The sequence below is a fragment of the Arvicanthis niloticus genome, chromosome 6 (genome assembly GCF_011762505.2).
Source record: "Arvicanthis niloticus isolate mArvNil1 chromosome 6, mArvNil1.pat.X, whole genome shotgun sequence".
Taxonomy (NCBI): Eukaryota; Metazoa; Chordata; class Mammalia; order Rodentia; family Muridae; genus Arvicanthis; species Arvicanthis niloticus.
The window spans coordinates 83156879-83174941 of NC_047663.1; the positions used below are offsets into that span (position 1 = coordinate 83156879).

The following is an 18063-nucleotide window of genomic DNA, read 5'->3' on the forward strand; positions in this document are numbered from 1 at the left end:
CTCTGGACAAAATTCTGTGGCGAGTTTGGAATTCAACCCTTTTGGAAAGAGGGGGCCTTACAGCTTCTCTTCCAATCGGAGCCCTCTGTCCTCTGGCCAGCAGCCTTCTGTTCAGCCACTTTGTGTTCTCCACTCTTTTTACTGCCTTAATGATCAGTAGAGTTACATCTGAGCAGATGCAAGATGGGGGTACTTCTTTATTTGGGTCCAAGCAAAACACATATCCTTCTATTGGCAAAGCATGAAAAGAGTTATGCTTTGGCTTTAACAAGATTAAGTGAGCCCACTTTGAATACAACATTGTGGCTGGGGCAGGCTAGAGTGTTTTATTCTTTTTTTGCACCAATTCTCCTTCTATATCTGGCTCACACACGAATTCCAAACTACAAGATGCTGAGGGTCCACGGACAGACTCTTAGACTGTAATGTGGTAGAAATTCAAAGATGGACCATTGGATTATCTTGTTATTGTTGTTTCGGTTTTTTTTTTTTTTTTTTTTTTTTTTTTTTTCTGAATTGGCAAGTGTTCTAAGTCAGGTGCATGGATTTTTACCTTCTGATAATACAGAATCATGATTTTTGAGGAGATGGTCCATCAAAAGTTTGGGCGTCTCCTCTTCTTGCTAGCTCACTACTGCGTTAGCGCGGGTTACCATGGAAAAACAGGCAGTCATCTCACCAATAACTAACTTCTACCAAATACTTGACCTTGGAATCAGCAATTTACATCCTTATAAAAGAGGTCACTGAGGGAATTTAACTGTGTAATCCTGGCCCCCGTGTGGCCAGAGGACAGGGGAAAAGGAGCAAAGTGAGGCGGCCTTGGAAGCTATTTGAATGGGCAAATCATTTCTTTGCCACTTTGTTTTTAAAAAATAGAACCTCCTTTAAAAATAGTACAGGAAGGCAGGGAGATGCAGTTTGAGTCCGTGGCAAATAGGGCCTCAAAAGCTCTGCCCTAGGACTCCAGAAAGCCACCAGTCATCACATTGGAGGGAAACCAGGGAGAATCTAGGTGTGCGCATTCCTGATAGCTTCTTCACTAACACCTTTCCTTCAAACATCATGTCTCCCTTTTATTGTGCCTTTCTTTCTAAAAACTAACGGAGAAAAATCACCTTTTAAACTTGAGCCAAGAAACACTATTTTTGCAAGTGCTAATATTTTAGGGTGGGCTCCTCTTTTTTTTTTTTTTAAGACAATTATCAAGACGAAGCATTTGTTTCTTCTTTTGTTTACCCGTGGCAGTTTGTCAGCAGTTATGGTAAGTAGACTTCCATCTGCCAGTAAAACTACATTGCAAATTGCCGTAGAAATTAGCAGCTTTCATTTTTTTGCCTACATAAATAAATATGCGAAATAAATTGCACACAAATGCATCCTTAAAAAAAAATCACAGGTACACCGCACAGTTAAATGCCAATCAGACAAAACCAGAGACACACTGCGATTATCTCAGTTTTCAAACCTGGAAGATACACGGATGTGTTTCTAAATGAGAGAGGCCGCGGATCATGCTCGCTGAGATAAAAACAGAAGCTGCCAGACACCGCACTGTGGCTTTATTCTCAGACTCCCCTGCCTGAAACCCCGCTCTATCTTTTCTCCGTGTGTGTATGCGTGCTCTCTCCTCTCTCTCTCTCTCTCTCTCTCTCTCTCTCTCTCTCTCTCTCTCTCTCTCTCTCTCCCCGCTCTCTCTCTCTGCTCTCCCTCTCTCTCCCTCCCTCTCCCTCCATCTCTCCCTCTCCTCGCTGTCTTCCCTTGCTCATTGTTCTCTCTCCCCCTGCCTTTGATGCACATACGTTGTCACATTCCATCGACTCCTCTCTTCTCTGTTCTTACACTCAAGCCTAGCGGTGCTTTCGCCAGGCAGCAAGCAGCAGCGTCTCCTGCGAGTTTTAGTCATGTGTGCAGCTCAGCTTGATCGAGCGTTCCTTTTCTGCCTTTTCACTCTTACAAAAGATTAAAAGGTGGCGTCACATTGCTCCCCTGTTCCTTCCTGCAGGAGGGACTTAAAAGGGACAACAAAAACTAATCACTCTCAATAAGTATTTTTCTTGCTGGCAAAAAAAATAAATAAATAATAATAAAAAAGGAAAGGAAAGAAAAAAGAAAAAAAGAAATAGAAAGGAAAGAAGGCAGAGAAGGGGAAAGGCGAGGGGGTGGACTTAGCGGTGGTGTAATTTGAGCCCGTGGTGAGGATTGGAGCGAGCTAGCGATGCTGCACACTGCTAACAAGGGAAGGAAGCCTTCAGCTGAGGCAGGTAAGAGCGCCGATCGGAGGGTTTGACCGAGTGGCTTAGTTAAATTTCTGTTTTCACCGGTTTTGTAATTGAGAAAGGCATCTGCAGCAGAAGCCGATTTTTCAGTCGGCTTCCTTTTGTTTAACATAGAAAGTACCTGTATTAATTTTGATGAATTAGAGCATGCAGCAAATTCAATTGAAAATAGATTTGTATAGTAAATGCATTTATATGGAATGATTTTTTTCCTCCCTTTTATTTAAGGGGAGAGATGGGAAAGATGATTTTGATCAGAATAGCACTTTGCATTACGTTCGATTCTAAACAGCTAAGGGAAGGGGGGAAATAATTCAATTGATACTGTTTTTGAACTCCAGGACTTAAGCCCTGGGAAGACAGATGGCATTTGAAATTTTTTTCTTCTAACTGAACTTCTGATGCCTTATAATAATTTCTCACCGGAGGTATCGGCAAAGGGCAGAGTTTATTTAAGTCTGGCTGCTTGGGTGTGTTTGGCTTGGCTCTTGTGGGTGAGGCGCGTCTTGAATCTCCTGAACCTGGGGCAGGTTGACGGTTTCTAATTGGGGACTAAGTGTTGTCCCAAATGAAATATGACCTTAAAACATCAGGTGAGGGCACGCCTTAGAAAGGCATCCAGTAAATAATTAGGAGAACTGAGTTATGACAGTTTGGAGGGGGAGTTAACTCTGGAAGTGCTGTTGGGTAAAGCTTTCTGGATTTGAGACCCCTTAATGACAGAGGGGGCTAATTATGAGACTCAAGTCGGAACTTTGATTTAAACCCCCAAATCTAGGATACCCGTAGTCCTCCTCTAGAGGTAGTTTTTAGATGGGCATTCCTTTTGTGCGCTATGAATGGGAACTCTGGATTATATCTGGTGGCATTTCTCCTTTGAAAAGCTCAGGGATGAAGCTTTAAAGGGCTCCTATCTATTTTCACGGTGAACAAACAGAGAATATGCCCTATCCTTGAATCCCTCAGCACAGGGTGTTTGTGGCCGCAGATGTTTTTAAAGTTTGGGCTATTTGCTGGTAATCTCACTTTTTGTGGATTTTGTGTCCTTTGCCTCTGCTGTTAAAAAAAAAAAAATGAAATTATGGCCGGCATGAATGAGCTGATATTTGAGAATGGAAAAATAAAAATACAAATAAGCCAACTTTTGAAATTAAGTGTGACTGGAATCTGAGTTCTATCTGGGTTTTTGACAAGTGTTACCTGACAGGTTTAAGTTCGTTTTTAAATTACCTTGGTGGGTATAGGGGAAATGCCTTAGAAGTGTACTGTTTGATTAAAGAGAATGCTTCCCGGGAATGGAATATGGAAAGGTGATGTCAATGCCTCTAGGCTTGGCCCTAGAAAAAAACTGCTCTCCTATGGCTTTGTGGAGTTCGGTGAGCACACAGAGATGGTATTTCACGCATTTGTGTCGTGATAGGATGTTTTCTTGCTTAGTTTCCAAACTGGACTGGCTGTTTAACACCTCGATCTGGCGTGTCTTGTGTTGCCAGACCCACCTAATGGCATCTCGAACGTGCAGCTCATGGATCCAGCCTTGGGTGGACATGGGGATCGGCTCGATACTGGGCAATGGGGAACAAGTGGAAAGTGGCTCTAGTCAGACAACGTCTGGACAACATCCAGAGTTTATCCGGAGGGTAGGAGTTTCCTAAGAAGGTCCTGGTACAGGTGCAGGCAAACGGAATTATTTTCTGTGGATTGGATGGCAGAGAGGGATGTGTACCAGGAAAAGCAATCCAGCCATGCGGTGCTGTGTAGGTGTGTTGGTGAGCACTGGCAAATTTAAAAAATAGGCTCACATGTAGTCTTACTCCTCTTCAACTTAAGAAACTGCACAGATTGTAAAGTAGCTTTGCTTAGATTCGCTTCTCTGTATTGCTTTCTTGAGTGAACGCTTTTCTGACTCTTGCTATGCCTAAATATTGACAGATTTTTTTTCTTTCTTTTTCTTCTTTTTTTTTTTGGCATTTTTTTCTGACTATGAGAATTATGTCTTAAATGAGTGGTACAGGTTCAGAAGATATCCCCTCGTACTGCAACTTTATCACATCTATTTTCTACTTTTGTATACGAAAATGACTTCCTCAAGGTGAAGCAGTAATAAATTTTAAATTGTACCTTGCCCATTTACCGCCACTGGAGCCTCTGTTTCTCTCCTAAAGAAGGAAACAGGACTAAAGTGTATGCAGAGAGTTGCCCTGTAACCCGTGGCAGTTCGGCTGGCACTCTTTAGGGTAGATGGCAATCAGTGGTATTCCTACTCAAACTATCTGATTCATATAAATAGCATTTTTCTGACTTTTCCAGTAGATGTTGCTGGAGAGCAAAGAAAAGATTATTTCCACCCCCCACAGGAAAGAAAGGAAAAACAGTAGACTTATAAGACGCAAAGAAACAGAGCCTTCTCTCCAAACTAATTTGCTAATTAATGAATTATATTGAATTATTACCTTTTATGTGGTTGTATAGAAAGCTATTCAAACTCGATTTAGATTTGTAAACGACAATATCGTTCTCCTTGGGCCCTATATATGACATCTCTTTGCTGTTTTCCGTTTTTGTTTTTTGTTTTCATTTTTTTTGTTTGTTTTTTAATCAAGTTAGCTGCACATTGCTATTCAGAACATTCTATCCCTGAATGCAAAAACCCTTTAACATGCAAATATGATGTCAGAGGAAGAGCTGAAATAGAGTACCCCGAGAAGAGTAATGATCAAACGCATTATAAAAATATGCACCAGTTGCCAACAAGTAATGAAATATTAAGAAATTAAAAGCATGCAACCTCTAAAGTAATAGAATTTCATTGCTCTGAGACTGTTTTCCCACTGAATATTAAGTTCTTAATAGATGTACCAGTTTAAAAAAAAACAATCAAAACCTGCATGGTTTGTCAGTGAAGTTCTTTCATTATATGATGTTGAAAAATTAGCCCAATAGGATTTTCCTCAGAATGGGAAATGTAATTAACATTGGATATTAAGTGCCAGACTGACAAAGCACAAGCCACACGGCTTGATGGGGGAAATAGAAACGCAAAAGCAAATAGAAGCAAGCGCTTAGAAGCTGAGGGGACCCACGCTGGAACTACTCTGCTGGTAATCTTTCTGATAAAATGACAAAGACATCCCAGGGGAGCCCAGGATTCTAGTACCCAGACACGAACTGATGCAATTTCAAGCAACCAATGACCTCTGTCTGTGGGAATATTTATTTTTAGATATGATCAATTAACCAATTTCAATGGAGAAGGGATGTGTATTTTTTTTCTCCTCACAGAAGAGGAGCGTTGGGCATCACAAAACCACTTTCATACAGAGACAAAGTCCGACCTACGTCGGATAGCTTTTGGATTTTGTCACCTTGAGCAGACGTGGCTCTGTGCTGGTGGATTTTCCTGTTGCATTGAAATATTTCTTCTGCAGTTTTCATTTCTGAGTTGTGAAATGTTCCATAGGATGTTTTAATATAACAACCCCCCCATGCATTTCTTTTTTTTTTCTGGAAAGAAAAGAGTTTATATTTAAAAGACACGAGTGTCAACTACATCTATTTTGCAATTAGCACTAGAAGTCCACTGGGGTAAGGAAATCCCAGCTTTGTTCTTCGTTGATTCACGTGTGTATTTTGTTTGATGTGTAGTAGCTGGTTCATTTCGTTCCTTTCTTTAAAAAAGTAAAGCCTTACATTTATTTGCTGCGTGATTGTATTTTCTGGCTTTTGTTTAACTTGTTGTTTACACTTCTCTTTTCCCCATACCATCTATAAAGTACTTTCTAAATCAAAAGCCCCATGAATAAAATACACCCAGTGTTACCAAACAACGAGAAACGCCTGCCCATCACTAACATCTTTATAGAAATGGGAGCCACAGTGTAGCCCTGGAAAGCACTGGTGAATACACCAGGAGGCCCTCCCTCTGTTCCTCAGCAGAGGAGGCAAGAATAGGCTGGTGTGGGTGGAGGGCATAGTTTGAAATAGGAGAGAAGATGGAAACATAAAATACTGTGGGACAGCACTATCAGATGGAGCATGTGGGAAACATGGACGCCAAGCAATGAGGGATACTACAGCAGTAATGGGCTTTGAAGGACCAGACAAATGTTGGGTGCCCACAGGGAAGAAGTCTGGCAGTTTGCAGACTAGTTCAGACTTGGTATGGTAGTAAGAAAAGGGTGGGATGGTGAATCCACACAGCAAAGTTCTCCCCAGGAGTCTCTGAAGCATTTGTCTAGATGTCCTCTCTTCTCCAATAACCATCTGAAGCTCTCAGTGATAATAACTCACCTTTAAAGGTATGTTGTTAGGAAGAGAGGAGAGAACGCCTGGCCCCAAAGCTGGAGGCCAGTGCACATTGCATTAGCCCAGCCTCAGGATGTAAAGCTGAGAAATATAACTGAGAAGAGTGAATGTGGATGCTGTTGTAATTATTGCGATTTCTTGTGTGTACTATAGGTGTCACGGCCTCATTAAGGCAGATTTGGTATGCATGTGTTTATTTCATACCTTTGTAAAGAAAACCAAGATGAGGCACGTGGTTTAGAAGATGTGGTGCTCACTCTTTGCTATTGCAATTTGGACACAGTCCATGTTGGGTTTATCTCCAGTTTCCTGACATTGATTATGATGGATTTGTGTGATCTTTGAGAGTTTTCATCTCGCTGAAAAGGTATATACTTTATTTATTGGAGTTAATTGCCTCCCCAAATTGCCTGTGTTGTCAATTACCATCTATAAACTAAGAATACCTCGCCTTGAACTCTTTGCTGCCCAGTACATTTGACTGACAACCACAGTGATAGACGTTAGACTGCATAATATAAATACATGTGTAAACCTTTAAGGTGTTTCTTTGCTTTTGGCAGACTTCACAATGAGATGGAACAAAAACAATCATTAGCACAATTAAATAAGAGGAGTAGTACATGGTCACCTCAGAAACACTGGCTTTACGAGCCTGTTTAAGTAGACAGGGTCGTCACTGCCACCTCACAACCAAGCTTCAGATGGGTGACTTTTTGTGTCCTCTGGCCACTTTAATTTAATTTGTTCCATTTACTTTCCCAAGCTTTTCATCTTCCCACCATTTTAATACCATCAGAGATGGGGGGCTGCCCATGACATTCACACTTGACATTATCAAACACAAAAGCATCACTCATACACTTGAGTGCATTATAATGCAAGGGAAAAAAAATGTATCCCAAAGCCTCGGAAAATTATCATCTCATACCTTCCATGTAGGTGGGATTTTTTTCTACCTCTTTTCTCCTAGATAACTTATTTGACTGTTTGGCTTTTGTGTGTTTGTATAGGATTCAAATTACCTAGAAAAAAAACTTAGCAATCAAAAACAACAACAACAAACCCCAACAAAACAAATCCATACTACAACACAAACAGCCTTGTATTCACTAAATGTGTATGCCTTAACGCAATTCTATTACTATTGTTTTACTGTTAAGGGCTCATCACATTTTGATGCTTTCTCAAAGTTGGTCTTGATATTTGAGGAGAGGTGCATTTTCTCTGTCAACTTCAGTCTGACAGTTTTGGCCGAAGCTTGTCCTGCTTCTAAGTCTATCCCTGTGTTTCTCTATTACTTCTGGGTGAGTCAGAGATCTATTGACATCAACTGTAGACCTACTCTCTCTCTCTCTCTCTCTCTCTCTCTCTCTCTCTCTCTCTCTCTCTCTCTCTCTCTCTCTGTGTGTGCATGTTTGTATGTATGTTCCCATGTGGAGGGCAGGCTGCAAGTTCGGGAAGATATTCAAATACAAATTTACCTGTAGGTCCTTTTGCTTATTATTTTGAACCTTCTATTCAAAGATAACTCCCCCACCTCCACATACCCACATGCCCCGTGTAAGACAACCCTTGTGAACTGAACAAATATCATTATCAGACTGTGGTGAATTGCTTTGGCAGTGTTACATCATGCATCAGGATTCTGTGTGCTGTAGAGCTCTGTAAAACCACCAGCTACACGGTACCCTGCAGGTTTAATATACTTCTGCAGCCTTGTGCTTGGGAAGGATTTCTGTAATTGGAGACAATCTAGTAAGGAGAACTTTTTAAGCCATCGGAGGCCGAAATACAAGTTTTTGAGAAATGGGAGTTCGCTAGCTTGAAACTGAATGGATTACAAATTTCTCTTAACTGGACAGAATCCTAATTGCCTGTACAGTACAGTCCTGATTATCCTGGGTTTGATTTTCCAGTACACGGATTATTCAGATTTCTTCTCTGACTCTGTCTTCTCTCTAACTACCTGACGTGAAACACTTGTCTAATCATTAGCGCCTCTGCTAATGATATGGAAGGGAGAAGTCCAAGCCAGTGAATAGTACTCAAAGATGGAAGGTTGTTTAAAAAGTCTACTTTTTGAAATTATCCACTACAATTGTCTGATGAATTTCAGTGTTGGGGGGAGGAATATCGCTTTCTAACTATAAATGATAACTTACTTTATCTTCTTGTATTCCACCCACTCTTCTGCCCTATAAAGGAGCAAAACACTCAGATAAAATAAAACAAATCAACCAGTTTTAACAGGGTCAAATTTCTAGGTGTAGTTTTTTTGTTTGTTTGTTTGTTTGTTTGTTTTTGTTTTTGGTTTTTGGTTTTTTTTTTTTTTTACTTATATAATTTCTCTCCCCTCCCAGAAGGCCCCATTTTAATGAACTAGCTGGGGATTAGGGTGTAGGGATCTTTTAAAAGGCCACATGGGTCAAGCAAGGGTACCTTTTGAATGAGATCAGAATTTTGATTAAGTATAGTTTTCTCCTGTTAAATCTAAAAGTAGGTTATTGGTGCTGATGGCTTAGTCCTTGCCCAGTACCCCTCCACTGGCTAGGTGCCAGACATTTCTCCATGAATCTTTTTTTCAGGGTAACTTACTGAATGTCTCCCCTCTCCTGGTGGCATCTGGGCTTCTTGGGCATGGGTTCAGCTAAAGTGGAAAGCTGGAGGGTGGAGCTGGACCTCCCATAAAGGGCCTCATTGTAGACCAGGTGTGGGAGTCACCAGCCACCTTGCCACACACATTTGAAGGATGGAGCCAGGATTCTCTCTGCTGAATATGATGAAATCAGAAATTGGTTTTATCTCGCTCTCTTCTTTTGTAGCATGGGCCCTTTCTTTCCAAATCTTACAATCACATCTCCTGCTTTACTGGTACTCTCTCATCAAACAGTGCCCAGTTTTCTCATGCCACACCTCTTAGGGCATCCAAGTCTTAACCATTGGTAGTACTTTTGAGGCATCTAATCAAAATTCACAAGACCTTTCAAGTTATAAATGTATAATGCTATGTAAGTGATAAAATACACACCATATAACAAACTTGACACAGCAGGGTAAAGGGCACAAAGTGCTATTGTCTCCTTGGTGCTTTAAAAATACTCTCTTAGCACTAGATTAAAAGTGAGTGTATTAGAAAGAAATTTGCCTTAAGTTTTTAAATGAAGTGTATGCATGTAGCCAGATGTAGTATGATAGCCAATAGTCTTCAATGTATCCATTAAAAGAGAATTTAAACAGCAATATAATATATAAAGCTCAAAGTAGAAAAGAATTATTAGAGAAACCATTTGTGGACTGGCAAGGTGGCTCAGGACAAAGCAATTTCTGTGAAAACTTGAGGCCCTGAGTTCAAATCCCAAGAAGCCATTTAAAGCTGGGTGTGGTGAGAGCTTGAGTCAGAAAAAATTCCTGAAGCCCCCAAGCCACTTAGCCTAGTGTGTGGAACAGCACAGAACAAAGAAACTGCTTCTGAAACATAATGGAAGTCAAGAAACTACCCTGTAGGTCATTAGTGCTCAATCTGGAGGGGGTGGGTTGTGACCCCCATGGAGGTCACATATCAGATATCCTGTATATCAGATATCCTGTATATCAGATATTCACGTTCTGATTCATACCAGTAGCAAAATTACAGTTGTGAAGTAGCAACAAAATAAATTTAATGGCCGGGGGTAGCTACAACATGAGGAAATATTTTAAAGGGTCACAGGATTAGGAAGGTTGAGAACTACTCTTCTTGGTTGTCTTCTAACCTCTATAAGCATGCAATGCACATGAGTGCACACAGTTATCCACATGATCAGACGCACACACACTTCACATGATCAGGCACACACATACACACAAACACAACACACACACACATAACATGCAAACAACACACACACAAATGACCCATGTGAGCAGGCACACACATACACACATTGTACATACAAAAAGAAAGAAAGAGAAACCGATGGCCAATCTGAACATAATGTTTTATATACAGCATTCATCAATATCTGCGTTTTATATTTATATATGTGCATATAAAACACACAGAATACATGTGTATATGTCTACATCTCTACTTAATTTCAGGGAGACACCAGAGGCAGGGAAAGAAGGTGGAAGATATAAATATAGTTTAGAAAATAGTGAGAGATTTTTTTTTCTAATTGATATTAATATCTCATCATTTGTTTAAAGATTTCTAAAATGGCTAAACCTTAACTTTTTGAGGGTTGGGGGGTTACTGGGAATTGAACCCAGGAACTTGTGCACCCTAATTATGTAGCATAGCACTAGCTCTACCTCAAGTCCAGGCATGCCTCTTAAGAAGTTATGATTTAGTCTGAACTTAAAAGTTATGTTATGCTCCATTTCCAAGAATATATCTAATAATGGTAAAGACAGACAGAAAGCCAAGGCATCTGAACCTCATGAGGTACCCTTTACATTTTACATGCTTCCTGTGTTCAGGAAGGGAGACTTTAAAAAAATTACAGCACCTATGACTTGGGAAAGATCTTCCTATTAAACGATCTACTCCCAACTAAAAATAAATCTGGCTTTAAGGAAAAATTCAGGCAGGAGAATCTGGATTTTCTATTACACATTCTGCAGATGCAGGTCACAATCTAAAGATCTGATCAGTTTGAGAATTGCTGTTCTGAGATTCCTGTACATCATTCACCCACGTGAAGAACAGAAGGGTTGTGTTGTGAGCATGCCTGGTATTAAGGGACACTTGTACAAAATATACCTGTGGAGGACAGATTCCAAGGCTAGAGATTGACATATTATCTCCAAATGGAGTGGATTTGTATAATCAGGGTCTTTCCATTCTCAATCTGCATGGTTTCTGTGAGGGCTATGTTGTATATGTTCCCAGTCACACATGGTATGTAATTTATATACACGCCCATGTAGTCTCTAGAGGTCAGTAGAATATAAGAAATGGGCCAATATTCATGTTGAGATGAGATACACAGACTCCAGAAGCCATTTTTCAAATGGCAAAAAAAACCCTGATGATCATTGACTAATGACATTAGAAACTGAAGTCATTAATCGGTGTTAACAAAAAAGTCATGTCACTCTTGTTCATGAAATGAATCTAATCTATTTGTTTTAAGCAAATTTCAGATAAATGAACATTTTACATGGCAAGAACCTTGATGGAAGCCCAAGCTCTAATTATTTTATTATGCCTTATTATAGCAGGCTGTGATTCACTTGTCTTAACTTAAAAAAAAAAAAAAAAAAGTTACTGGAACAGAAGGGTAAATTGTTTTTAAACATTGATGGTTACACCCCAAATACTCCTTCTACTTGAGCTGCCATGTCAGTCCCCTCGATTTTACAAAAGAATGATTGGATGATTTATATGCTACAGTGTTATCTGTTCTTGTGAACTAAATGTTGAAAAGGGTATTAGAAATTTGCGACTTATTTTCTATCTGAGCCTAGACTTGTGAACAGCCCAGTGTATTGCTGCATTGCTAAGCGTGCCTATCAAGTTTGGCTGTGGAGAATTCATGCTAAAAAGGTAGAGGATGTGAAAGGATGCAGACATAAACTCTCTGAGGGTAAACTTGTCACTAACCTTTCACTCATCATCCATATACGGGAAGACAGTCCCATGTGCATTCAGATTTCTTCTGATTTTGAGAATGAATGATTATCTTGTAAGTTGAGGTCACATGCCTTGGCTTAGACCTTAATATGTCTTACAAATGTTAGCAGCACTCTGACCTGGAACCAATCTATCAATAAGCTATTCCCGTGTTTGTGTTGTGGTAGGTTGCTTTCTTAGCTCGATCTCCTCCATGGCAAAATCCTAAGACAAGGTTTGAAGGCCCAGATATGTAAGAGGGTGTAGTCAAAAATGATCAGATGGTGATGCCCCTCATGGATCAGGGAGGAGGCATTAAGGTTAATATTTGCATTCATGGAGCCTTTGCTGCATAAGAAAAAAAAAACCTAATAAATGCTTTAAGAGTGCGTCTATATAGTATTTAAAAGCATTTTAAGCACAGGGTGGTTTCAGTCACCGCCCAGGCATTCCAGGGAGATACTAAGTAAATCTTGAAAAAGCACTTCCAGTGTCTAATCTACTTACTTTGCTGTTATTAAATGAGGAGACACACTCTATATCCGTCTCTTGAAGAGTTTGCAGTGTAACTGGATACCACTTGTGTATCACCTCCCATGCCTGTGAGATCCACTAACTGCCTTCCACGAGATGTGCATTCTCTAGTCCAGCTCTAGGGGATCTTCAGGACTTGTGAGATTTCACAAGCGTACAGTTAAGGTTGTTCATCCTTTTGATTTCTCAACAGACCGGTTGGCCTCTAAATAGTTCCTCTGAGGTCTCAAGTTAAATGTCACTTCTTCCTAGAAGTCTGTCCTGACTAGATCTTACCTACAGACTTTGATTCTGAACTGTGTGTAACAGCTCATGACTCTCAGGTTGGCTGTACAGATGTGTTTGGCTAACTGTCCATCCACCCATATAGATAAGCTCTGAAGCTCGGTGAAAATGGGTGTGGTCGAGATGAGCTGTGCATAGTGGTGGCACTGCTCTCCAGCGTCATAATGGTGGCAGTATGTTTATTTCACAGATGACTCTTGACCAAATAACGAATTACATTGCTTCTATAAACTCAAGGCTAAGCACTCACACTAAAGAGACTGGGTGGGATCTATTGCTATGCTTGTTCTCAATACTAGCTTCAGGGTAGGTTCAATGAATCACAGGTCTCACCTTTTATTTGCCTCTTCATATCTACTCTGAAACAGATTCAGATACTTAAGCTCCAGAACACACTTGTATCTTTAGACGGGTGGATACACTCACTCTTTATAATTATTATCATTGATGTCATTGTCGTCGCCATCATCATCCCCTTTATCCCCATTCTTTGGTTATGTAGCTTGTGATAAAAAGATAAAGTCCTTTAGGCAAGAGTGGGGGGTTGTAGGGGGGAGAGAAGAACCTAAAGATGAGGGTCTCATCCCTCCAACATAGTGTTCCTTGTTAGGAGAACAAACCTGAAACCGGAACACCTGAGCTAAGAATGCCGTGGAATCACTTGCAGGTATGCGGCTACTCAGTCAGTAACACTGATAGACACTCAAGGCTCCAGAATGGTAATGCAGAAAAAAAAAATGCTTATTGATTTCATTGGACTTGGATCTGGGGGGACCATGCTGCTTTCTCTACCTCTCAGCGTGCTCAGATGTCAGCTGTCTCCTTTCCGAACTTCCCTCTCAAAAGTTTCATTAAGTTCGTCGGTTTCTTCATGTTTGATAACATAAAGCTACCCCTAGTTGCTTGTAATTTAAGGACGGCAGTAGTTGTGGATGCTCGGTCTCTTCTGAATGTCATACCACCTGGGTTTCCGTCCTTCACATGTGATTTCCCAGAGGCCACAGTCTCACGTTGTAAATGGCATGTGTAGGCAGCTCAGGACTCGACTCGAATGAGGGTGTTTTCAGAGCACCCATCCCACGTTCGGAGTCTCTGATCTTTAAAAAGCAGCCATTTTGCTTAAAGCCACACCCTTTAAGTAGAAACCCGGTCTCATGATTCTTGGCAGTGTAGTCTGGAATGAACTCGGGCTTGAGACACGAACAGTTCTTGATCTTTGTGTGATTTTTTTCACTCCACTACAGCTTTGCAGGGCTAAGGTGTGCTGAGAGTCATGCAGAATGCAGAGCAGGAACGTTTACGTGCGGTGTCTTTATTTCCTCCTTGTCATTTTAATCACTGTCAGCCTTCTGTGTCACATAGCTCACAGTCCTGTTTCTTGTTATTGTCTAAAGGGATATTTGGTAAAGACTATAAAAATATGCTCTTCTGCACCTATTTATATGATTAAAGTAGCATTGGATATGTGTTATTCGTGGAAAGAAACTTAAACATTCCCAATTAAGCGCAACATATGCATGTATATTGGAAGTATTTATTGTGTATGATCAGGGATCATATTTTTAGTATTGTATCAGAGGAGTCAAAAAAGAGGAAGCTGCAGAAATTAATAATAAGTCACAATCTCCATCTATTAGAATTTTTTTGTAAAAATCTGTTGTCTTTCTGTATTGCAACCAATATAGGTAAAAAGTTGATTCAATGACAGAATAATTAAATTATATAAACACACTCATTTTTAATCTGAAAAAGGGAGAAGAGATGATGATAATGAAAGAGAGATCGGAAAGGGGAGGCGAAAGAGTAATCAGAATTCAGTATAAATGTATGAAATCGTCAAATAACTGATTAAAATAGCAAATAATAATAATGATAATAATAATGATAATAATAATAAACACGAAAAGGCTGTCACTTTATTCTTCCCTGGCAATATGCAAGCTAAGTGATTTGAGCTCCCAGCTGTAATTTCTCTTTTGATTTTTGACACACATTTCTTCCCTTCATCTTTGCTTCCACAGGAGGGTCTTATAAAGCCCCCTCTCTCTTTCTTCACCTGTCTGCTGCAGAATCCTCTCTCCCATATGACCAGCAATGTGTCAATACTGAGAACACTTTATTATGTTTCTTCTTTAGTAAGAGAGTTTTTTTTTTTTTTAAAAAAAAAGCAATTATTTAAAGGGGACAATAATGTCACAAATGGATATTCACCATTTTTAGAACTGCAAACTACCCTATAATAAATCACAGTATTCATTTCCAAACATTCAGGAAGGAGTAATAATCAATATTCAGAGCAAAGAAAACCTTCTTTCAATTTATTTAAATGATTTTGCTTCACACAAAAAAAAATATGCACAGCTTTACAAAATAGACCTTTGACTTTTAACAGAGGAGTACTTTGCGATTTTGAAAGCACTTGTGGATTTGTTAATGTTAAACTGGTAATTGTTGATCTCTTGGGGGGGTGCAGCAACTTCAGTGTGGGCTTATTACACTGTAAAATATGGATTGCCTTTACCCTAATGGCCTCTGAATCCTATTACCATCCCATTAGAGAGTGTGGGATTTTAGTAATTCTGTTGTTGTTTCCAGTGGGCAGTGAATATAATAGGCGAGGGCAGGGTTAATGCAATTCATCTCTTTGAATACTTGTAACTCAGCTCCCTTATCACTCACTGTGGTTTCATTAGGGGTTTCTCCCCTTCTTTCTTTTTCTCTCCTCCAGGCCCCATAACATTTCCCTTGGCCTCTGTTAAACTTAGAATCTGTGCAGGGGTGGGGGGCATTTTTATGCTTCCAACATTAAAAAGAGACTCTTGGATATTAGCTTTTCATAAACCAAAAATAAATAAACAAGGTGGCACATTGGCTTGCGCTGAGCCAGGCTGGAGCCTAGAAGCATTCTGGTGACTATCACTACCAGGAGGAGTGTTAGAATAGCTCTTCAATCAAGACCATTGATGAGGCCTTTGGAAAGGAGAAGCGTGAGTTCAGAGGGTCAAATTAGTACATGCTGGTGTTTTGCATACAGTGCCTCCATGCACCGCTGCTGACAGCTGGGTCCTGGGTGTTAATCATATAAGAGAGACGAAGCAGGAAAAGGTTTCAAAGTGATGGGAATTAGATGCCGAGAGAGAGAGAGAGAGAGAGAGAGAGAGAGAGAGAGAGAGAGAGAGATATTTATGCATTAATTCCCAACCCCTCAAAATTCTCAGCAGATATACATGCCTGATTATATATCAGTAGTTTTATGCATGGAATTTGTTTTTAGCTAATACAGTCTTTTTCAGAATAAATATGAACATCAGATTACTTCTCAGTGTGTCAAAACAAATTAGTTCCCCACCGTGATGCAATGAAAGGTGTAACTATTTTCTCTTTTTATATGTCAGAAAGCATTATCAGGGTAGGGAATTTCCCTCTCCCCCATCACTCCCACCTCCCCTAACTCCTGAACTGGTGATAGGCATAGGTCTGATTTAATACCTGAGCATGGACCTGGGGCTCCAGCACCCCCCTCTGTTGTCAGTAATGAGAACCACAAGCTGAGACCAAAGAGACAACCGCATTCAAAAAAAAAAAAAAGGCAGAGAATGGCAGGAGGTGATCTGACCACTTTAATCTGTTGAAAGAGAGTGATATTCCCAGGTCTGTTGTTCACCATCACAGAGAATTAAGTTTCCATGTGTTTCATCATAAACAGGATGAGTGTGAAACATACCTGCACTACGAAAATGTGCACTGGCTGATACACTAGAAGGCTTGGGTCTGGCTGAGAGGAGTCTTATATCCTATCCTAGGGGTAGCATGCTAATCCCCCTGCTTAGAGCTACTACTCTGAGCCTGAGCGCTGCTTAGAGATAGAATAGTTTCTATATTTATGTTGTATTCCATGTGTCAAGTGTCCTTTTCGTTAGCAGTATGTCTTACCATAATTCTAGACAGACTACGTGAAAGTATATTTGCCCTTTCATCAATTCTGTTGTATTGAGTGACATTCATTTAAAAGATATCTATGCAACTGCATAAACAGTTGGTTTTGGACCAATAGATTGGTACAAGTGAGTGTTGTTATTGAATGGGGCATCCTCTGGAGCCTTGGCTATGGACTATCTGTTTTGTCTGTTTCTGTTCCTATAATCACGTAGGAAGCCCAAACAAAACAGCAAAAGGAAAGCTGCTGTGAGCGCATACTAGTGTAAAATGTAATTTTAAGAAATACAGAACATATGCACAGAACACTTTGCAGAGAGTGGATAAATTCATTGGGCGGGGTTCTACAAGGTGGCTCAGTGCCTTGCGAATGACAATAAAGTGAAGCCTGGTTATTCCAGGAGTGGGGTGTAGGCTTCTGCTTTTCATTCACTGTTGGTTGGGTCACACTGAATTCATTGAGCCTTTGTGTTCTTGGAATTTTCCTTCAGAGCTCCAAGAAACATAACGAAACATTTCTCTCCTTGAGAGAATGATATATTATCATTGCCCCTGTCACAAAGGCACAGATCTGCCAGGTGCTGTATCTATACAGTGTTCCCTTAATGTGGAGTAAAGGACTCACTTACCAGTTGTTGACTCTCATTATATTGAGAATGAAACTGGAATCTTTGTAAGGCTAGGTGTCTGTTAAAGTAGCGCCAGGACTCCAAGAGGAATATGAATTGTATAGAATACATATGAATAATAAATATAACCTTTGTATATAATAATCGATCCAGTGTTTTGTGGGAAACATACAATAGTCCTTCCAGTAGGTATAGACATTTGGAAAACTCAAAGAAAATTAAATGAAGTAAGAAATCGTGTAAAATCTTATGCAGGTTTTTTTGGTTTATTTCTTTGTTTCACTTTTTTTGACTTTATCAACATAAATATCTTTAATTTTGTATTTTAATCCTTGTATTTTTTAGGTACATTGTGTAATATCCACTTATATAATACTACTACTCCAAAAAATTGGATTAATATTCTTCCTAACTATATGCCTTTTAAGATGGGAGAAATGGCAATGGGTTTTAAGCTTAAAAATAGCTTTTCTTTCCTTATAAATTCATAATTATA

At 39.9% G+C, this 18063-nt stretch overlaps 1 protein-coding gene across 10 annotated transcripts in view; it reads left to right on the plus strand.

Moving 5' to 3' along the window:
* The window catches only part of Tenm2 (teneurin transmembrane protein 2), a 1226193-nt gene that overhangs the window by 549178 nt on the left and 658952 nt on the right, over positions 1–18063 (plus strand). The window contains exon 1 of one of the 10 annotated variants that reach the window (XM_076937040.1): positions 1745–2264. The exons of 7 other annotated variants lie outside the window; for them this stretch is intronic. In XM_076937040.1, the coding sequence (XP_076793155.1) occupies positions 2219–2264 (46 nt within the window). In that variant the 5' untranslated portion in view covers positions 1745–2218. Of the gene's footprint in view, positions 1–1744; positions 2265–6559; positions 6578–18063 lie in introns of those variants that run through there. 2 more of the 10 variants (XM_076937043.1, XM_076937042.1) reach the window with 2 other exon arrangements.